A 23427-nucleotide genomic window follows, 5' to 3' on the forward strand; every position below is an offset into this window, starting at 1 on the left:
TTCTGTTACAATACACCTGATGTTAAGTTATATTTATTGTTAATGACAGCCTGTTGCGGCTCCTCCTTCATAGAAAGTGCAACATTGATGAGCAACACTGATTAGAAAACGGATATGGTCCTCTGAGGTTGTCGTCAATCTAGTAATACAGGTTGAGATGCAGAGGCCTTTGCCAGGTTAAATGAAGAGGATCCATCAACACGTGTTTGCGGGTCAAAATGAGAAAAGTGGAGGTGGTCATATTTTGTGTTTATCTGATATAAATCACACTTTCAAAAAACATTTTGACAAATGATTTAGAGTTAAATTAGAAAAATTGTGAGGATGTGTTCAACAGATCAACTGAAGATAATAAATAATACAAAATCAAGTCCAAATAATAAGACTACCAATAATTTATTAATATAAAGAGTATGCGTGCTAAGAGTCGAATGGATTGGTTTACATTAACGCTGTGCTTTTCTTCATTCTTTCCCAGCATAAAAAAAAATAAGCTCTGGTCCCGCGTATTATGTGCGGCTTGCAAATGCGGAACCTTCTTCCAACTGAAAATAAATGACCAGGACCCTAGCACCAGAAAAATTGGACTTCCCATTCCAGATCCAAAGAATAAGCAAGCCTCTGAGCATAAAGGAGTTCTCTCATTCTGGGTCTATGTAGTGCATTGCTTTGACATTCTGGAACTCTGTACTACAGCTTTCATTCACTGGCTGCCCACCAGCACGGGTACCATCTCTTACAGGCAAAAAAAGTAACACTTAGGCAATCTACACTGCAATCTACCCCAGCCAAACCCTCCCCCTAACCCAGACGACGCTGGACCAATTGTGTGCCGCCCTATTGTACTCCCGATCATGGCCGGTTGTGATACAGCCCGTGTTCGAACCAGGGTCTGTAGGGACACCTCTAGTACTGAGAAGCAGTGCCTTAGACCGCTGCGCCAGTAGAGACCATTTTAGCACAATGTACAGTCCTGGCCAAAAGTTTTGAGAATGACAAATATTAATTTTCACAAAGTCTGCTGCCTCAGTTTGTAAAATGGCAATTTGCATATACTCCAGAATGTTATGAAGAGTGATCAGATGAATTGCAATTAATTGCAAAGTCCCTCTTTGCCATGCAAATGAACTGAATCCCCCAAAAACATTTCCACTGCATTTCAGCCCTGCCACAAAAAAACAGCTGACATCATGTCAGTGATTCTCTCATTAACACAGGTGTTAGTGTTAACGAGGACAAGGCTGGAGATCACTCTGTCATGCTGATTGAGTTCGAATAACAGACTGGAAGCTTCAAAAGGAGGGTGGTGCTTGGAATCATTGTTCTTCCTCTGTCAACCACTGTTACCTGCAAGGAAACACGTGCCATCATCATTGCTTTGCACAGAAAGAGCTTCACAGGCTAGGATATTGCTGCCAGTAAAAGATGGCACCTAAATCAACCATTTATCGGATCATCAAGAACTTCAAGGAGAGCGGTTCAATTGTTGTGAAGAAGGCTTCAGGGCGCCCAAGAAAGTCCAGCAAGCGCCAGGACCGTCTCCTAAAGTTGATTCAGCTGCGGAATCAGGGCACCACCAGTACAGAGCTTGCTCAGGAATGGCAGCAGGCAGGTGTGAGTGCATCTGCATGCATGGTGAGGTAAATATTTTGGAGGATGGCCTGGTGTCAAGAAGGGCAGCAAAGAAGCCACTTCTCTCCATGAAAAACATCAGGGACAGACTGATACTCTGCAAAAGGTACAGGAATTGGACTGCTGAGGACCGGGGTAAAGTCATTTTCTCTGATGAATCCCCTTTACGATTGTTTGGGGCATCTGGAAAAAAGCTTGTCCTGAGAAGACAAGGTGAGCGCTACCATCAGTCCTGTGTCATGCCAACAGTAAAGCATCCTGAAACCATTCATGTGTGGGGTTGCTTCTCAGCCAAGGGAGTGGGCACACTCACAATTTTGCCTAAGAACACATCCATGAATAAAGAATGGTACCAACACATCCTCCGAGAATAACTTCTCCCAACCATCCAGGAACAGTTTGGTGACGAACAATGCATTTTCCAGCATGATGGAGCACCTTGCCATAAGGCAAAAGTGTTAAGTGGCTCGGGGAACCAAACATCAATATTTTGGGTCCATGGCCAGGAAATTCCCCAGACCTTAATCCCATTGAGAACTTGTGGTCAATCCTCAAGAGGCGGGTGGACAAACAAAAACCCACAAATTCTGACAAACTCCAAGCATTGATTATGCAAGAATGGGCTGCCATCAGTCAGGATGTGACTCAGAAGTTAATTGACAGCATGCCAGGGAAGATTGCAAAAGTCTTGGAAAAGAAGGGTCAACACTGCAAATATTGACTCTTAGCATCAACTTCATGTAATTGTCAATAAAAGCCTTCGACACTTATGAAATGCTTTTAATTATACTTCACTATTCCATAGTAACCTCTGACAAAAATATCTAAAGACACTGAGGCAGCAGACTTTGAAAATAAATATGTGTGTCATTCTCAACTTTTGGCCACGACTGTACTATACAAATAACCTGCTTCGGTTAAATAACTTAAGACAACATTTCGGTCAGAAATTAGTAGCTAAGTATTCAATATGCAATTTATGAATATCATTAAAGTGAGTGCACTGTCCATCGTTCACATAGTTCTCTGTAACCATCAATGGTGTCCTGTTGTTTTCATACGCAGTCCTGTAGCATGCTCTCGATCAGTCCTTCTCTACAGTGGTCCTTCTCCGTTGTAACCTGTTGCCGCAGCAGTGCAGAAGCCATATTTACTGTAGTACGCCACAACCATTTAGAGAGGGTGCTTGAGGGTAGATCACAAGCTGGACTCAGGGGGATGCTCTTTCTATTGTTCAGGCAAATTTCTTTTTGGTTGCAGTGAAGCGCTCCATGTACTGTGGGGGTAAACAACAAATTAGATTAACAAATCGGCACATCTGAGGCTGCGACACCACGGATAAAATGAGATACGCCCTTTGAGTAAGAACTGAATGGTGGTCTAATTTGAGTATGATAATAGGCAGGTGGTCATATTTAATGGTTGGGGCTATATTTGACCACAGATTATGTCAAGTGCAGGGATTATGACTGAAAAAGAATAGCAGTCTGAACCACAACTTTCTTCAGTTGATCCTCCTCAACATTGAACAGGAAATCACATTATTGTTTAGCTAGACCACCACTCTTGAGAAACAGTATATTGTCTCTACGCTGTTCACAAAAATTACGTCAACTATGGGGAGGAAAGATATTTAAAACAGTTGAGTTTGAAAACGCATGAGCTGTTTTGTTTACAATAGATATTAATGACAGCATAGACTGTTCCTTGCTTTAACCTTGATCATTCATTTAGCAGCGGGCTGAATGTCAAAGAAACAAGCATCTGTTTCACGACTCACCTTCTCATACCCTTCCAGGTCACGCATATTCTTCACCTCAAACAGGTTGCCCTCCACGGAGAGCAGGGACACCTGGGAGGTGGTGAGGATGGACACAGGGATGGAGGTGAGCTCCAGACAGTTCTCCTCCAGTCTCAGCACCTTCAGCCTCTGGCAGGTGGACACCGCCGCAGACACCACTGAAATCTGGGATCATCATTTATATACACAGAACAAAAACGCAACATGTGTTGGTCCCATGTTTCATGAGTTGAAATAAAAGATTGCAGAAATGTTCCATATGCACAAAAAGCTTACTTCTCTCAAATTTTGTTTACAAATGTTTATTTGTCACGTGCGCCGAACACAACAGGTTTAGACGTTACAGTGAAATGCTTACTTACAAGCCCTAACCAACAGCGCAATTTTTAAGTAAAAAAATAGGTATTAGGTAAACAATAGATAAGTAAAGAAATACAAAAACCTGGTTAAAATTGGTGCACTATATCTATTAGCTGCTAAAGCCACTTTATATCACTCAAAATGTCAAGCTTCTGCCTCTAACCCTAGGAAACTATTTTCCACCTTCTCCCCACTCCTTAATCATCCAGCCCCTCCCTCTCTGCGGACAACTTTGTCAACCACTTTGAAAAGTAGGTAGACGACATCCGCTCCTCATTCACTCAGCCTATTGAGTCCACTGGTCCCACTCACACAGAACCTTATACCTTGATCTCTCTCCCCTCTCTCCAGATGAAATCCTGCAACTAGTGAAGTCTGGCAGCCTGCCCACTTGGCCCCATCCCCTCCTCCAGACCATCTCTAGAGACCTTCTCCCATTCCTCATCCCTGACTACTGGCTGCGTCCCCTCTGACTTCAAAATCCCTCCCTTCCTCAAGAAACTAACACTCGACCCCTCTGACATCAAAAACTATAGACCGGAATCACTTTCTTATTTTTCGAAAAAAAAAACTTGAGCGTGCCGTCTCTGATAAACTCTCGATATCTCTCTCAGAACGATCTTCTTGGCCTTAACCAGTCAGGCTTCAAGACGGGTAAATCAACCAAGACTGCTCTTCTCCAGGTCACAGAGGCTCTGCACACTGCCAAAGCGGACTCTCTCCGTCTGATGTTTCACAGTGCCTTTAACACTGTGAACCATCAGATCCTCATCTCCACCCTCTCAGGGCTGGGCGTCTCAGGCTCAGCACACTCTTGGATTGCATCCTACCTGGCAGGCTGCTTCTACCAGATGACATGGAGAGGGTCTGTGTCTGCACAACCTACTCTCACTACTGGTGTCTCCCAGGGCTCGGTTCTAGGCCCTCTTCTCTTCTCTATACACCAAGTCAGTCGGCTCCGTCAAATCCTCACATGGTCCTTCTTATCATTGCTATGCAGATGACACTCAACTACTTTTCTCCTTCCCCCTTCTGACACCCAAGTGGTGACACGCATCTCTGCGTGCCTGGCAGATATTTTAGCTTGGATGTCGGCCCTTCCACCCCAACAAGACAGAGCTGCTGCTCATCCCCCCGGTGGAAGGCCTGCCCGGTCCAAGACTTCTCCATCACGGTTGTTAACTCCACGCTGTCCGCCTCCCAGAATGCAAAGAACCTTGGCGTGACCCTGGACAACACCCTGTCGTTCTCTGCAAACATCAAAGCAGTAAATCGCTCCTGCAGGTTCATGCTCTACAACATCCATAGAGTATAACCCTACCTCACACAGGAAGTGGCGAAGGTCGCTACTTCCGGCGCCGACCAAGATGGCCGCCTCGCTTCGCGTTCCTTGGAAAATATGCAGTATTTTGTTTTTTTATGTGTTATTCCTTACATTGGTACCCCAGGTAATCTTAGGTTTCATTACATACAGTCGGGAGGAACTACTGAATATAAGAGCAACGTCAACTCACCATCGTTCCAACCAGGAATTTGACTTTCCCGAAACGGATCCAGTGTTTTGCCCTCCACCCAATACAATGGATCTGATCCCAGCCGGCGACCCTATGCGACGCCGGCGACCCTATGCCAGCTGGTTTCTTCACGCATCGCGCCGACAGAAACATACATCTTTCTGGTAAGAAGAGGGGCGGGGGGGTATGCCTTATGATTAACGAGACGTGGTGTGATCATAACAACATACAGGAAGTCAAGTCATTCTGTTCACCTGATCTAGAACTCCTCACAATCAAATGTCGACCGCATTATCTACCAAGGGAATTCTCTTCGATTATAATCACAGCCGTATATATTCCCCCCCAAGCAGACACATCGATGGCCCTGAACGAACTTTATCTGACTCTTTGTAAACTGGAAACCACACACCCTGAGGCTGCATTCATCGTAGCTGGGGATTTTAACAAGGCCAATCTGAAAACAAAACTCCCTAAATTCTATCAGCATATCGATTGTGCTACCAGGGCTGGTAAAACCTTGGATCATTGTTATACTAACTTCTGCGACGCATATAAGGCCCTCCCCCGCCCTCCTTTCGGAAAAGCTGACCACGACTCCATTTTGTTGCTTCCAGCCTGCAAACAGAAACTAAAACAACAAGTTCCCTCGCTCAGGTCTGTTCAACGCTGGTCCGACCAATCTGATTCCACGCTTCAAGACTGCTTCGATCACGCGGATTGGAATATGTTCCGCATTGCGTCCAACAACAACATTGACGAATATGTTGATTCGGTGAGCGAGTTCATTAGAAAGTGCATTGACGATGTCGTACCCACAGCAACGATTAAAACATTCCCAAACCAGAAACCGTGGATTGACGGAAGCATTCGTGTGAAACTGAAAGCGCGAACCACTGCTTTTAACCAGGGCAAGGTGACCGGAAACTTGACCGAATACAAACAGTGTAGCTATTCTCTCCGCAAGGCAATCAAACTAGCTAAGTCCCAGTACAGAGACAAAATAGAGTCGCAATTCAACAGCTCAGACACAAGAGGTATGTGGCAAGGTCTACAGTCAATCACGGATTACAAAAAGAAAACCAGCCCCGTCGCGGACCAGGATGTCTTGCTCCCAGACAGGCTTAATAACTTTTTTTGCTCGCTTTGAGGACAATACAGTGCCACTGACACGGCCCGCTACCAAAACCTGCGGGCTCTCCTTCACTGCAGCCGAGGTGAGTAAAACATTTAAACGTGTTAACCCTCGCAAGGCTGCAGGCCCAGACGGCATTTCCAGCCGCGTCCTCAGAGCATGCGCAGACCAGCTGGCTGGTGTGTTTCCGGACATATTCAATCAATCCTTATCCCAGTCTGCTGTTCCCACATGCTTCAAGAGGGTAACCATTGTTCCTGTTCCCAAGAAAGCTAAGGTAACTGAGCTAAACGACTACCGCCCCGTAGCACTCACTTCCGTCATCATGAAGTGCTTTGAGAGACTAGTCAAGGACCATATCACCTCCACCCTACCGGACACCCTAGACCCACTCCAATTTGCTTACCGACCCAATAGGTCCACAGACGATGCAATCGCAACCACACTGCCCTAACCCATCTGGACAAGAAGAATACCTATGTGAGAATGCTGTTCATCGACTACAGCTCAGCATTTAACACCATAGTACCCTCCAAACTCGTCATCAAGCTCGAGACCCTGGGTCTCGACCCCGCCCTGTGCAACTGGGTCCTGGACTTCCTGACGGGCCGCCCCCAGGTGGTGAGGGTAGTTAACAACATCTCCACCCCGCTGATCCTCAACACTGGGGCCCCACAAGGGTGCGTTCTGAGCCCTCTCCTGTACTCCCTGTTCACCCACGACTGCGTGGCCATGCACGCCTCCAACTCAATCATCAAGTTTGCGGATGACACTACAGTGGTAGGCTTGATTACCAACAACGACGAGATGGCCTACAGGGAGGAGGTGAGGGCCCTCGGAGTGTGGTGTCAGGAAAATAACCTCACACTCAACGTCAACAAAACAAAGGAGATGATTGTGGACTTCAGGAAATAGCAGAGGGAGCACCCCCCTATCCACATCGACGGGTCAGTAGTGGAGAAGGTGGAAAGTTTTAAGTTCCTCGGTGTACACATCACGGACAAACTGAATTGGTCCACCCACACAGACAGCGTTGTGAAGAAGGCGCAGCAGCGCCTCTTCAACCTCAGGAGGCTGAAGAAATTCGGCTTGTCACCAAAGGCACTCACAAACTTCTACAGATGCACAATCGAGAGCATCCTGTCGGGCTGTATCACCGCCTGGTACGGCAACTGCTCCGCCCACAACCATAAGGCTCTCCAGAGGGTAGTGAGGTCTGCACAACGCATCACCGGGGGCAAACTACCTGCCCTCCAGGACACCTACACCACCCGATGTCACAGGAAGGCCGTAAAGATCATCAAGGACAACAACCACCCAAGCCACTGCCTGTTCACCCCGCTATCATCCAGAAGGCGAGGTCAGTACAGGTGCATCAAAGCAGGGACCGAGAGACTGAAAAACAGCTTCTATCTCAAGGCCATCAGACTGTTAAACAGCCACCACTAACATTTAGCGGCCGCTGCCAACATACTGACTCAACTCCAGCCACTTTATTAATGGGAATTGGTGGAAATTATGTAAAAATGTACCACTAGCCACTTTAAACAATGCCACTTAATATAATGTTTACATACCCTACATTACTCATCTCATATGTATATGTATATACTGTACTCTATATCATCTACTGCATCTTGCCATCTTTATGTAATACATGTATCACTAGCCACTTTAAACTATGCCACTTTATGTTTACATACCCTACATTACTCATCTCATATGTATATGTATATACTGTACTCTATACCATCTACTGCATCTTGCCTATGCCGTTCTGTACCATCACTCATTCATATATCTTTATGTACATATTCTTTATCCCTTTACACTTGTGTGTATAAGGTAGTAGTTGTGGAATTGTTAGGTTAGATTACTTGCTGGTTATTACTGCATTGTCGGAACTAGAAGCACAAGCATTTCGCTACACTCGCATTAACATCTGTTAACCATGTGTATGTGACAAATAAAATTTGATTTGATTTGAGGTCGTAATCCGGGCACTTGTTATCTCCCGTCTGGACTACTCCACTGGCTTCCAGTCGAAGCTCGCATCCACTACAAGACCATGGTAATTGCCTACAGAGCAGCAAGAGAAACAGCCCCTCCCTACCTTCAGGCTATGCTCAAACCCTATACCCCAACCAGAGTACTCCGTTCTGCCCCCTCCGATACCTTGGCCTCACAACCCCTACGGGAGGGCAGCTCCTGCTCAGCCAAAGCTCTTCACTGTCTTGGCACACCAATGTTGGAACCAACTTTCGGAAGCTAGGACAGCAGAGTCACTGCCCATCTTCTGAAAACATGTGAAAGCCTACCTCTTCAAAGAGTGTCTTAAATAATCTCACAGCACCCCTCATCTCCTTTTGTGTAGTAACACTCGCACCTTACTTTTTCCCCCACGTACTAGCACCGACTTTGCTGAAAGCTAGTTAATTGAGGAAAAATGTACTTACTATGACTGAGATATTTGGTTGTCTTAAGATAAACCAACTATAAGTCGCTCTGGATAAGAGTGTCTGCTAAATGACTAAAATGTAAATGTAGGGAATACACAGCTGTACATTTCAATTAAACATGGTGAAGCCCCAAATTGCCCTCCTTGGAAGCCTGTGTTTCAGACATAAGGAAGTGGATGGCGGCAAATTTGTTACTTTTAAACTCGGACAAAACAGAGATGCTAGTTCTAGGTCCCAAGAAACAAAGATCTTCTGTTGAATCTGACAATTATTCTTGATGGTTGTAAAGTCATCTCAAATAAAACTGTGAAAGACCTTGGTGTTACTCTGGACCCTGATCTCTATCAAGAATATTTCAAGGAAAGCTTTTTTCCATCTTCGTAACATAGCAAAAATCTGAAACTTTCTGTCCAAAAATGATGCAAAAAGATTTATCCATGCTTTTGTCACTTCTAGATTAGACTACTGCAATGCTCTACTTTCCGGCTACCCGGATAAAGCACAAAATAAACTTCAGTTAGTGCTAAACACGGCTGCTAGAATCTTGACTACAACCAAAAAATGTGATCATATTACTCCAGTGCTAGCCTCTACACTGGCTTCCTGTTAAGGCTAGGGCGGATTTCAAGGTTTTACTGCTAACCTACAAAGCATTACATGGGCTTGCTCCTACCTATCTGTCCGATTTGGTCCTGCCGTACATACCTACACGTACGCTACAGTCACAAGATGCAGGCCTCCTTACTGTCGCTAGAATTTTTAGGCAAACAGCTGGAGGCAGAGCTTTCTCCTATTGAGCTCCATTTTTATAGAATGGTCTACCTATCCATGTGAGAGATGCAGACTCAGTCTTGACCTTCAAGTCTTTATTGAAGACTCATCTCTTCAGTATGATTTGAGTGTAGTCTGGCCCATGGGTGTGGAGGTGAACGGAAAGGCACTGGAGCGACGAACCGCCCTTGCTGTCTCTGCCTGGCCGGTTCCCCTCTCTTCACTGGGATTCTCTGCCTCTAACCCTATTACGGGGGCTGAGTCACTGGCTTACTGGTGCTCTTCCATGCTGTCCCTAGGAGGGGTGCTTCACTTGAGTGGGTTGAGCCACTGAAGTGATCTTCCTATCCGGGTTGGCGCCCCCCTCGGGTTCATGCCGTGGGGGAGATCTTCGTGGGCTATACTCTGCCTTGTCTCAGGGTAGTAAGGTTGGTGGTTGAAGATATCCCTCTAGTGGTGTGGGGGCTGTGCTTTGGCAAAGTGGGTGGGGTTATATGCTGCCTGTTTGGCCCTGTCCAGGGGTATCGTCGGATGGGGCTACAGTGTCTCCCGACCCCTCCTGTCTCAGCCTCCAGTATTTATACTGCAATTCATTGTGTCGGGGGGCTAGGGTCAGTCTGTTAAATCTGGAGTATTTATCCGGTCTCATCCGGTGTCCTGTGTGAATTTAAGTATGCTCCCTCTAATTCTCTCTCCGAGGACCTGACCCCTAGGACCATGCCTCAGGACTACCTGGCCTGATGACTCCTTGCTGTCCCCAGTCCACCTGGTCATGCTGCTGCTCCAGTTGAAACTGTTCTGCCTGCGGCTATGGAACTCTGACCTGTTCACTGGACGTGCTACCTTGTCCCGGACCTGCTGTTTTGGACTCTCTCTCTACTGCACCTGCTGTCTCTAACTCTGAATGATCGGCTATGAAAAGCCAACTGACATTTACTCCTGAGGTGCTGACCAGTTGCACCCTCTACAACCACTGTGCTTATTATTATCTGACCCGACTGGTCATCTATGAACGTTTGAACATCTTGGCCATTTTCTGTTATAATCTCCACCCGGCAGCCAGAAGAGGACTGGCCACCCCTCAGAGCCTGGTTCCTCTCTAGGTTTCTTCCAAAGGTTCTGGACTTTCTAAGGAGTTTTTCCTAGCCACCGTGCTTCTACATCTGCATTGCTTGCTGTTTGGGGTTTTAGGCTGGGTTTCTGTACAGCACTTTGTGACATCGGTTGATGTAAAAAGGGCTTTATAGATAAAGTTGATTGATTGAATAAATATGGTGCCATTTGAGATGCACCAATAAACGCCTGATTACCTGGTTCTGGTTGAGATTGATCTCAATGGCCTGCAAGGCCGCCACCTCAGCAGGCACCACCTGGATGTGGTTCTTGGACAGGTCCAGAACGTCCAGGTGTCGTAGGGAGCCAAGGCCAGCAGGAAACTCCCGGAATTTGTTCCCTGACAGGCTGAGGGTGCGCAACGCTTTCAACTGTCCTACAGTGCTAGGGAGCTGCGTCAGGTGGTTCCCGTTCAGCAAAAGAGTCTCTAGTTTCTTCAACTTTCCAATTTCATCTGGGAGACTTGCTGTGTACACACAAAACACACACACACACTTAATATATAGCCTAGCTAAAGAGATTGATTGAAGCAGATGAACGCACATCAATAATCAATGCGCGTAATGGTCATTCATTATTCAGTGAAAGCAAAGTTTTGAAAATTTGTCAACAGATGCTGTCGTGTGACAGACGGTAACGTTGAGGATGCAACAACCACTTACTGAGTTTATTAAAGTTTAAAGTCAGACTCTTCATCTGAAGGAAGTTTCCTATGGCAGCAGGTAGCACTTCAATCTTGTTGGAGGACAGATCTACAGTCCGTAGGTTTCCAGTCAACCTCTGGAGCTCCTCGGGGAACTGAAATACATTAGTGGCAAAAAATACATACAGTCAAACCGACCAAGACAAAAACCACAACTGAATGGTATTCGGCTAAATAAACAAAGCACCAGTTAAAAGGCTGTTGTGGAGTGTGGACATTATAACAGGCAGACTATAGGATGGGCACTGTGTGTGTGTATGTATGACTGTTACCTCAGGAAGGCCTTTCCCTGTCAGCTGAAAGATCCCAGTCTTCTGTGAGTTCTCCAGATGGGCTTTGATTGCATTGTTCCCCATCTTTGTTGTAGTTACCTGGTGATGTGGTCCTCCTAAGTGATGGTCTTCAACTCGACAGTAAGTCACACACTTGTAATTATCTAACCTATTATTATGATGGTGGTGCCAGATAATGTGGGTCTGCCTGCTACTTGGTTTTCAGTGTGGCCCCTGAAAGAGATCATTGATTTTGTATTAATCACGGCTGTAGGCCTTTAGGCATTAGCTGACAAGCAAGGAAAGAAGGATCATGAGGTAAGAAGTTGGTTAGCCACTGCTGCTAGCTATCTTACTACTTACTGTCTGAGGCAAACTTTGAGACATTCATGCAAATGATTGACTTTAGAAGTACTATTAGCAGCAAAGGGTAATATATATCTGTACTTTCAAATACAATTTTCCCAAATTATGGTAAATATTTAGAGGATGTTAGCATAGCTAGCGAGTAAGACCAACTGGGATTTGTTTACAGTAGTTAACTGTTAACGTTATTTACCTTGTGGGCTGTTTTAAGTCCTTCTCGTGCAGTACGTGTCCGCAAATGGTAACTAACATATTAGGAACATATAACTATGGGGATTGTTGAACTAGTCAAACCTAAACAATTAGCTAGTCGCCTAGGACATACTGTAGCTAATCCTGCATCTCGAACAACAACAAACATGTCGCTGGGAAGCTAGCAGTTTGTAGTGATGGTTCGTTCGCGAACGGATCTTTTGGATGCATAGATTAGAAAGCCGTTCATTCGGCTCCCTGATTTGCATACTGGTACTACTGCTTTTTGAGCTATTTTTTGTTGTTGTTGCTGCAGATAAATTACAAAATAATTATCTAAAGAGGGTGAATCCTCACTGCATGAACAATAAATAGTGGGGAGAGCGTCAATCTGGTCTACGCTGAATTTTTGTTTGTTTGTATTGCGTAAAAAATATATAATAATTTGGTCAGTAAAAAAAGTATTGAACGCGAATTTCACGATTTGACATAATGGTAGCCTACCTTTTGGGTTTTATATTGGATATTTGCATTTTCTTCATGGGTCTAGAACGTCTAGGTCGATGTTTAATATTGCAGAGGGATTATTGTTTTTTTGAGGTCGGTTTGTATTTGACTATTAAAAAAAGAATCCGATTTCAGTTTGATTATTTTATGAAATAATGACGTTACAATGATTTTAGAGCTTTTTAATAGGAATTCCTAAACCAGAAATAGTGAACATTCATTGCCAAAGCATTGAAAATATTGAATTGTCTCTGTCAGGTACACATTGGGTAGACATCAATAGAAAAATATGAAATAATAAAAATGTCAGTTGTGTATATTACTTATATTTGATGAATTATTTTGAATTCCTTAAAGTAATCATCTCTGCTCAGGCAGTAGCAGTCAGCCAGCCAGGCAATCTAACATTATGTGCTCCCATACTCAGGTTACGGATGTGTCACTGCAACCTTAAAGGTCCTCAATGATGTCACTATTGCCCTTGATTCTAAGCAATGTTGTGATGCTATTTCTATTGACTAGCCAAAGCTTTTGATAAGGTAAACCATTCCATTCTTGTGGGCCGGCAGCGTATTGGTGTCTCTGAAGGGGTCTTTGGCCTGGTTTGCTAACTACCTCTTTCAAAGAGTGCAGTGTATAAAGCAGGGATGCAAACAAGCGAGGGCCCAAAAAGGTGATACTTTTTTTTTACACTGAAACATCCCTACTATGGGGGATAAAAATAAATAAAAAAATATCAGCTTTAAAATGCTAATTTCTTATGACTTAGGCTGGATCCTTTCTTGAAATGCAGGTTTTAACTAATTAAACAACAAAAAATATGATCTACATGATCAGTCTCTGTGTGTAAAAGCAACCCAATGTTATTTGTTGCCTAGACTTTACTGAAAATGACACAAGTTCAGAGAAAAAACAATACAATAATATTACAGTTAGCCATGACAGCCTTTATAATAAGGGCATCAAGTAGCCTAGTGGTTAGAGCATTGGGCCAGTAACCGAAAGGTTGCTGGATTGAATCCCTGAGCTGCCATGGCTCAAATCCCAGAGCTGACAAGGTAAAAATATTTTGTTCTGCCCCTGAACAATCCGGCATTCATGTAGATCATATTCTTTGTTGTTAAATTAGTTAACCTGCATTTCAAGAAAGGATCCAGCCTAAGTCCACCCACTGTTCCCCGGTAGGCTGTCATTGTAAATAAGAATTTATCCTTAACCAACTTGGTTAAATGAAAATATAATAGAACACTTGTGACCACACACATCTAAATATTGCACTTGGGAAAAAAACGTCTTAAAGTAGAAATAGAATGAAACAGGCATTCTATTTTTGCTCTATTATACTGGCCACTATAGTAGACATCGATCAAGTGCACCAAAAAAAATGATGTTCACTGAGTAAAAAATGTAATAATCTCCCTCACTCACACACAAATGTTACTCTATGTCAAGTTCAACACAACAACACAATAATGTTTGTACCATGTTTTGTGCTGCTACCATGTTGTGTTATGTGTTGCTGCCTTGCTATGTTGTTGTCTTAGGTCTCTCTTTATGTAGTGTTGTCTTAGGTCTCTATTTATGTCACGTTGTCTCTTGTCTTGATGTGCGTTTTGTCATATATATTTTAATCCCAGCCCCCATCCCCGCAGGAGGCCTTTTGGTAGTCCGTCATTGTAAATAAGAATTTGTTCTTAAATTACTTGCCTAGTTAAATGGTTAAATAAAACATATAAATACTGTATTTAGTCATCCTATTTAGCTAGCCTGTCTATTGTACTGCAGAGCTAGTTCTTCAAAGTAGATAAGGTATACTTTCACGAACTGTCTGTCCCTCTCGTCGTTGTGTTGTGTAGGCTAAATTCACCTCTCATGTGTGTATTTTACATAATTTAGCAGGCGTAAATGTGTATCCGTCCAGAGATCTGTGAACAATGACGAGACGATCATGTCTAACAATGGGAGTCGGTGTCCCAAAAGCGGAAGGCAGGCGACAAGCTCAGGTCCAAAATAAACCCATAAAAACGCATTGGGTTTATTTTGGATATATTTTGGCGAGAGTGAAACCTCTCGCTTCGCGTAGTCTAAATCTATTGAGCCGGAAAAAATGGCGCAATGGATTATGGTCATAGTGCTTAATTACCAAATTTCTGCGCTGAACTAGGTTGAATATTTGCTTAATGGAAACTAGAACTCCCGTCAGCCCAGCGTTCCACATAGTTCTCGACTTGATTTCTCTTTAGAGAAACGGCACGTCAGGATCACATATCACAAACTAAATGGAATTCAAGTAATTGAACCGAAGTCGGTAAATTAGTTGTTTAAAAAAAAGCGAAATATTGGTTAATAGCGCAACACTAATTGTTAAGCATTTTGAACAAAGAGCCTTTTGGGAGCCAAATGAGCCGGCTCTTTTACGCGAACGGACCCACATTTGCCGGTTCTGTGTATTGGCAGGAATGTGATGGGAAGTTCAGATCTTTTCGACTCGTTCAGTCAAAAGAATGAATATTTCGACTAATTTCGTTCATTTGAGTCAGTTATGCCCAGAGCACGCATGACACCCTGTCCGCGAACGATGAATTTAAAACTCGAGGCATGATTCTACAAGCCTCTCGTTTACGTCTTTCAACATAGGGGGTTTATTGGAGCTGTCATTTGTGACAGACTTGTAAACGTGTTTAAATAATGCATATTTTTGATTGCTAGGCATACAGATAAGATTGTCTAGTTGAGGCCGCAACCAGACTAGGTTGTGAACAACTCTTGGCGGAAAGCATTGCTTGAGGGTGGGTGAGGGTGATAAGCAGCGCAATGGCTTTCGCGAACTGCAGGCCCACAACGATTAGTTCTCGAGTTCGAGGCTGTGTCCATAACATTCAATATTACATTCCCTCTTGCACCATGCCTGATCAATTACTTCAAAACATGTATTTTTCTTTTCTATGCTCATGATCTATTTTCCTGCGCGCACATGACAGAGTCGGAGACCATCTCTGTAGCCACTGCCGGAGGAGCGTATCATCTAGCAAACTCGGGTCAAACGAACGACTAAAATGAACGAGTCACTCAGAAAAATGAATCATGACCTGAGTCAGTAAAAGGAGTCGTTCAAAAATAACGAATCGTTCGTGAACTGCACATCACTACAGTAACGTTAGAGCGGGAAGTCCGGAAGTCATTTCTTCACCAAAGGAACTACAACATCGGCGGGCTACATTTGAAAAAATTATTTGTCGAAAATTGGTAAGAAAAATTTACTTACACTGTAAAAGATGTTGGTGTATATGGGTAGCTATATAATAAACTAGTAGTTGTGGGAATGTGTAAAATTAGGTTTTCTATCTTAACGTAGACAAAGTTGTTTTCTTAGTTAGCTAACAGTAACGTTAGCTAGCATAACATTGCTAGCCTCTGCGAATCCGAGTGTGTAACGTTAATGGACACTAACTAGCTACGTACAGCACTAGATAGTATAACGTTAACTAGCTAACTAAGATTTGCTTGTTATATTGAGTACGAAACTTTGCTTTTTTACAGCCACATATTTTCCAAGGTTGACCCCACCACTCTTACGAATGAATCCGTGGGACATTGCTCCTTATTCAGTGACACCAGTTGCAAGTCTTTTGACCAGGTGCGTCGCCTCGGGTGTTCTTTCCCAGGTGAGTGCATGCCGAGCAGGAGTGTTTTTAACTAATTCAACGGGCATGGTGCAAGAGGGAATGCAATTCATTTATTATTGAACGTTATGGACACAGCCTCAAATTCGAGAACTAATCGTTGGGGGCCTGCAGTTCGCGAAAGACATTGCGCTGCTTATCACCCTCACTACAGTCAACAAATACATTCCGCAAAGAGTCGTTCACAATCTAGTCTGGTTGTGGACACAGCTAGACAGGTGGGTATAATTTGTGGAACGTTCCAACAGGAATCTGTTACAAAAACTTCGTAAATAGCAAGGTTGCCAACAAACAACCCATACAAAGTTGTATCGCGGCAGAATAAGATACCGAGTAGGAAGTGTGCTATTTCAAAGTGTTTCACTCACCACGTGTATTCCGAAAAATGTCTGTCCTCACTCTGGTAGCCAATGTACAAACATTAAGAAATAACTACGCGGAGAGTTGATGCCTATTCGGCAGCTAGTAAGCTAGGTGAATTGATCATGCTACTTTGTATGTGTTGTTTGTTGGCATCCTTGTACTTTACGTTTTTGGAACAGCTTCCTGTTGGAACGTTCCACAAATTATACCCACCCCAACTAGACCTCGTTTCAAAATTATCAAGACAATCTTTTTTGTATGCCTAGCAATCAACACGTGCATTATTTAAACACGTTTACAAGTCTCAGTCACAAATGACAGCTTCAATAAGCCACCTTAGTTGAAAGACGTAAACGAGAGGCTTGTAGAATCATGCCTGGAGTTTTAAGTTCATCGTGCTCTGGGCATAACTGACTCAAATGAACAAAATTAGTCGAAAGATTTGTTCTTTTGACTGAACGGGTCAAAGATCGGAGTCAGTAAAAAGATCTGAACTTCCCATCACATACTACCCATACCCAAACTACTGGGGTTTATAATCGAAAACATCCTTCTACTAGCTAGTACAGTAGCTCACCAGGACCTTGATTAACTGATTCAATTTGAGTTTTAACAGGGCTGGAGCAAAAGTATGCATGCACCGCCCACAGAATCCTACTCATTACTCCACGTGCTCCTATGTCACTTTTGTTTTGAGCTGACTTCACCTTGGTCTTTGAACCGGTCACTTGGCTCACGCCTGGAAGGCAGCCCGATTCCAAAATGAATGCAATCAACTTTCACCTGGTGCAAAACACACCTACACCGTGGTATAACACAGATTATAAACTGGATGGTTCGAGCCCTGAATGCTGATTGGCTGACAGCAGTGGTATATCAGACCGTATACCACGTTTATGACACAACATATATTTTTACTGTTCTAATTACGTTGGTAACCAGTTTATAATAGTGATAAGGCACCTCGGGGAGTTGTGGTGGGGGGTATATGGCCAATATACCACTGTTAAGGGTTGTGTCCAGGCACTCCGCAATGCGTCTTGCCTAAGAACAGCCCTTAGCCGTGGTATATTGGCCATATACACCCCCCCGTGCCTTATTGCTTAATTATAAACCGGGTGGTTCGAGACCTGAATGTTGGTTGGCTGAAAGCCGTGGTATATCACACCGTATACCTTTGGTATGACAAAAAATATATAAGATTTACTGGTCTAATTATGTAACCAGTTTATAATAGTGAAAAGGCACCTCAGCCATGGTATGTTGGCCATATACCACAATATCCTGGAATGCCTGGATCCTGCTGGATGCCATGTTGTCTTACATAAGAACAGCCCTTAGCCGTGGTATATTGGTCATATACCACACCTCTTGCCTTATTGACTAAATATACCATGGATATGACACAAAATTACTTGTTTACTGTTCATATTGTGTTGGTAACCCGTTTATAATAGTGGTACCTCAGGGTTTTGTGGTATATGGTCAATATACCATGGCTACGGGCTGTATCCAGGCACTCCTCGTTGCATCATACATAAAGACAGGCCTTGGCTGTGGTATATTGGCCATATACCAAAACCTCCTTAGGCTTATAGCTTAATTAGATATTTTTGGAGCAAAAGTATTCAAGAATGTTGCCATCTCTAGGAGGATTGTTTGGGTACCCTTGAAGAAGAGTGTATGCAGTGCATTTGGAAAGTATTCAGACATCTTCACTTTTTCCACATTTTGTTACGTTACAGCCTTATTTTTCCTCATCGATCTACGCCATAATGACAAAGCGAAAACGGTTTTCGATTTTTTTCCCCCTCATATTTTATTACCTTATTTACATAAGTATTCAGACCCTTCGCTACTAGACTAAATAGGACTGACAGAGCTCCAGAGTTCCTCTGTGGAGACAACCATCTCTGCAGCACTCCACCAATCAAGCCTTTATCGTAGAATTGCCAGATGTAACCCACTCCAGTAAAAGGCCCATGACAGCCCACTTGGTGTTTGCCAAAAGGCACCTAAAGGACTCTCAGACCATTTTCACAGTAAAGTCTATACTTTTTGTATTTGGCGCATGTGACAAATAAAGTTTTATTTGAGGAACAAGATTCTTTGGTCTAATGAAACCAAGATTGAACTCTTTGGCCTGAATGCCAAGCGTCACATCTGGAGGAAACCAGGCACCGCTCATCACCTGGCCAATGCCATCCCTACGGTGAAGCACGGTGGTGGCAGCATCATGCTGTGGGGATGTTTTTCAGCAGCAGGGACTGGGAGACTAGTTAGGATCAAGATAAACGAAGCAAAGTACAGAGCACTCCTTAATGAAAACCTGCTCCAGAGCGCTCAGGACCTCAGACTGGGGGTTCACTTCACTTTCCAACAGGACAATGACCCAAAGCACACAGCCAAGACAATGCAGGAGTGGCATCGGGACAAGTCTCCGAATGTCCTTGAGTGGCCCAGCCAGAGCCCGACTTGAACTCGATCAAACATCTCTGGAGAGACCTGAAAATAGCTAGTGACATTCCCCATCCAACCTGACGACAGCTTGAGAGGATCTGCAGAGACGAATGGTAGAAAGTCCCCAAATACAGGTGTGCCAAGCTTGTAGCGTCATACCCAAGAAGACTCGAGGCTGTAATCGCTGCCAAAGGTGCTTCAACAAAGTACTGAGTAAAGGGTCTGAAGACTCATGTAAATATGATATTTGTAAATTAAAAATTAAAAAACGGTATGCTTTGTCGTTATGGGGTATTGCGTGTAGATTGATGAGGGGGAAAAAACAATGTAATCCATTTTAGAATCTGGCTGTAATGCAACAAAATGTGTAAAAGGTGAAGGGGTCTGAATACTTTCCGAATGAACTGTAGTTGCTTTTCTACCGATATCCTAGCCCACCACACTAAGCATAGTCTCTTTCCTTACAGGAGGATGTTGATTCTGTCCCTAGAGAACCCCATGTCTTTTCCCCACATCTCCTGGAAGCTGAACAGCTCATCACTATGGAACGGGAGCTTGACAAGGTAACGCTACAAACAGGTATTCTTGTATTAATTAGTACACATAATAGCAAAACATATAGCAAGAAAACAAGTTTATTGAACATGTTCAGGTAGTCCCTCCCTGTTCCAGTCCGTTTTCTTCCATTTGGTGCCTAGTGACTACAATCCAGGTTTGGTGCCAGACACCTGTCCTGTTTGATGCAGAGATATGCATTTACCTAACTTAGTTCTATTTGTTTTAGATCAATCTAGAAATGGAGTTGTTGAAGTTGGAAAAAGAAAGCGCAGATGTCACTCACAGATTTTATTTGAGTAAGTGGGGATGTGGTACTTTTGCTTTGTGGTGTCTTGAGATTCAAAAGGTAGGTAGTATGTAGCAACATTGTCAGATACAAACACGTTTAATGCGTACACTGTTTGGAGGGACACAGCCAGACTTTGATGTAATTGTCTGGTCATAATTTAATATTTTAATTTGTTTCTTATAGGTCAAAGGTTTACATCATTGCAGCAATTCACCTCCCATCTGCAAGATGTGCTGAGAGAACAGGCAAGCCTTCGCCGAAGACTGATGAAACCATTGTGTCAGACTAACCTGCCCGTAGAGGCAGATCTTCACAGGTGAGCTACCTTTTATTTTTGCATGTACTGACAACACTGTGTTTACAATATTCTTGAATTATGTACACAGGAAGATGCCCTGATGTGTATGATGATGTTATATTGCTGAGTGTACCTTTTTTAGTTGTATTCTCCCAGTTAACAGAGGAACGATGGTCCTGTTTTATAGATATGTGGTGGAGGTCATGAGGATGGTGGTGGACTTCATTGAGAACTTGGAGGCAAAGATAAGCACTGTTCGTTCTATTCCCACCATTGATGATTCCATGAGCAATCTGGTGAGTTCTTTCAGTCAAAACCCTATCCCCAGGCCAAATGTATTGCAAGTCCTAAACTCTGCCATGGGTTGTGTTTAGTAGAATGCATGTAGCTACGTTTTGTACAGTATCTTCCTCTTGACCCCTTTTTATCCTCTTATTTTACAAGCCTACCCCTTACCCCAGAATAATAACACACTTTTCAGGTTTTTTAATTTATACTAGCTAATGGTAGTAGGTAAACATTGTCTGAGCCAGAATGGCACATATTATTATTAATACTGTACTGTGATTGTTCATGTTAATTTTATGCGTTGTACTCCCTCTTTCTCAGAACAATGGCATAGCTCAGCTCCTAGCCCAGGTGACAGAGGTGGAAAGACTCTCCAAACAGATTCTACAGTGGAGAAGTCAAAACAGCAGCACTTCCATCAATGACATCACTACCTGAGAGCAATGTGAGTCCCAATTCTCCATCTTTTTCCTGAAGTGTGCACTTGCCTGTCATGGATTCAACAAGGGTGGAAACTCCCTACAGCCAGTGTTTACACGAATCCACTGCTTTCAAATCCATTATTATAAATTGTAGTGTGCAAGTAAACACTTTGGGAGAAGGGTGGAGAATCGGGACGCAACCCAAGTCAAACCGTTCAGAACCCTTCAATGCACATTTGTCAGTTATACATGACGAGGATTATGTGTTCTGAAAATGTTTGACAAATGTCTCATTCAGAGAGAATGGGTGTTGTGTTACTTTACAACATTCCCCTTAATGTGCTTTTTTAAAATCTTTGTTCATTTTGATTCGAACTAATGGTATCTTTGTAAATAAATCTATCTTGTTAATATTTGGACTGCGTACCCTGCGGATGATGGAGCCGAGTAGCTATGTCACAATGAGACCTCCCGATTGGCGCAGCGGTCTAAGGCACTGCATCGCATTGCTTGAGGCGTCACTACAGACCCGTGTTTGATCCCAGGCTGTGTCACGGCCGTGACCGGGAGACCCATGAGGCACACAATTGGTCCAGCATCATCGGTGTTAGGGGAGGGTTTGGTTGGCCGGGATTTCCTTGTCCCATCGCGCTCTAACGACTCCTTGTTGTGGGCCAGGCATCTGCAAGCTGACGTCGGAGCTTAGGGGAATTGCAGCGATGGGACAAGACTAACTACCAATTGGATATCACGAAGTTGGCGAGAAAGAGGGGTAAAAGTAAAACAACAAAAAAATCACAATGGGGCTATCTCATCTGTGGACTCTGAATTACACTTTACTCTCTCGTAACTATTAAACACACACAGAATTCCATTGTTGATGGGTGTTTATGAGATGAGAATAAGGACAAGAGAGGGAAAATACTGGTGAAGAGCGTACTTTATTGCCAAGACTTTGTGGACACAACTGAAACACACAACTAGACTTAAGCAGAGTTGGAAAAAGATCCATAAATTCAGACAGATACACTTGTACAGTGCACATGAAAACATTTATTTAAACTTCACATCTATCATGACTACAGTGTGACTGTGAGAGCCGTAGAGTCAGAGCCAAAAGCAATAAAGTGAATGTAACAATCTGTTTCCTTGCTGTTCACTATGTACAGTGCCTTTGGAAAGTTTTCAGACCCCTTGACTTTTTCCTCATTTTGTTATGTTACAGCCTTATTCTAAAATGGATTAAATAAATAACAATCCTCAGCAATCTAGACACAATAACCCATAATGACAAAGTGTAAACAGGTTGTTAGACATTTTTGTAAATGTATTCAAAATAAAAAACAAAAATACCTTTACATAAGTAAGTATTCAGACCCTTTGCTATGAGACTTAATTGAGCTCAGGTGCATCCTGTTTCTATTGATCATCCTTGATGTTTCAACAATTTGATTGGAGTCCACCTGTGATACATTTTATTGATTGGACATGATTTGGAAAGGCACACACCTTTCTATATAAGGTCCCACAGTTGACCGTGCATGTCGGAGCAAAAACCAAGCCATGAAGTCAATGGAGATGTCCGTAGAGTTCCGAGACAGGATTGTGTCGAGGCGCAGCATTGAAGGTCCCAAATAACACCGTGTCCTCCATCATTTTTAAATGGAAGAAGTTTGAAAACACCAAGGCTCTTCCTAAGGCTGGCCGCCCGGCCAAACGGAGGAGACCAAGAACCCGATGGTCACTCTGACAGAGTTCCTCTGGAGATGGACTACCATCTCTGTAGCACTCCACCAATCAGGCCTCTGGTAGAGTGGCCAGACGGAAGCCACTCCTCAGTAAAAGACATATGACAGCCCGCTTGGAGTTTGCCAAAAGGCACCTAAAGACTCTCAGACCATGAGAAACAAGATTCTCTGGTCTAATGAAACCAAGATTGAACTCTTTGGCTTGAATACCAAGCGTCACTTCTGGAGGAAACCTGGCACCATCCCTACGGTGAAGCATGGTGGTGGCAGCATCATGCTGTGGGGATGTTTTTCAGCAGCAGGGACTGGGAGACTAGTCAGCATCGAGGCAAAGATGAACGGAGCAAAGTCCAGCGAGATCCTTGATGAAATCCTGCTCAGGACCTCAGACTGGGGTAAAGTTTTCCCCCTTCCAACAGGACAATGACCATAAGCACACAGCCAAGACATTGCAGGAGTTGTTTCAGGAGAAGTCTCTGAATGTCCTTGCTTG

General features: G+C 43.6%; 2 protein-coding genes across 4 annotated transcripts; one reads left to right on the plus strand and one right to left on the minus strand.

Annotated features, from left to right (window-relative positions):
• Positions 1-377: 377 nt before the first annotated feature.
• LOC129812041 (leucine-rich repeat-containing protein 57-like) lies at positions 378-16981 on the minus strand. Of its 2 annotated transcripts, none has more exons than XM_055863937.1 (6): positions 16877-16981; positions 11761-11994; positions 11448-11583; positions 10983-11251; positions 3413-3598; positions 378-2908 (listed from the first exon to the last, which is right to left on the minus strand). In XM_055863937.1, exons 2-6 carry the CDS (start codon positions 11842-11844, stop codon positions 2867-2869), a joined length of 717 nt encoding a protein of 238 aa, XP_055719912.1. In that variant the 5' UTR covers positions 11845-11994; positions 16877-16981; the 3' UTR covers positions 378-2866. The 2 variants fall into 2 exon arrangements, with proteins under 2 accessions (XP_055719912.1, XP_055719911.1); XM_055863936.1 differs by lacking the exon at positions 16877-16981 and adding an exon at positions 12320-12727.
• Positions 12048-22328, plus strand: haus2 (HAUS augmin like complex subunit 2). Of its 2 annotated transcripts, XM_055863938.1 has the most exons (7): positions 15674-16071; positions 16366-16490; positions 19799-19894; positions 20116-20185; positions 20362-20494; positions 20664-20772; positions 21086-22328. In XM_055863938.1, the coding sequence occupies exons 2-7, from the start codon at positions 16404-16406 to the stop codon at positions 21200-21202; spliced, it is 612 nt and encodes a 203-aa protein (XP_055719913.1). In that variant the 5' UTR covers positions 15674-16071; positions 16366-16403; the 3' UTR covers positions 21203-22328. The 2 variants fall into 2 exon arrangements, with proteins under 2 accessions (XP_055719914.1, XP_055719913.1); XM_055863939.1 differs by lacking the exons at positions 15674-16071; positions 16366-16490 and adding an exon at positions 12048-12078.
• The last annotated feature ends 1099 nt before the right edge of the window (positions 22329-23427 follow it).

Source organism: Salvelinus fontinalis, chromosome 15, assembly GCF_029448725.1.
Source record: "Salvelinus fontinalis isolate EN_2023a chromosome 15, ASM2944872v1, whole genome shotgun sequence".
Lineage (NCBI taxonomy): Eukaryota > Metazoa > Chordata > Actinopteri > Salmoniformes > Salmonidae > Salvelinus > Salvelinus fontinalis.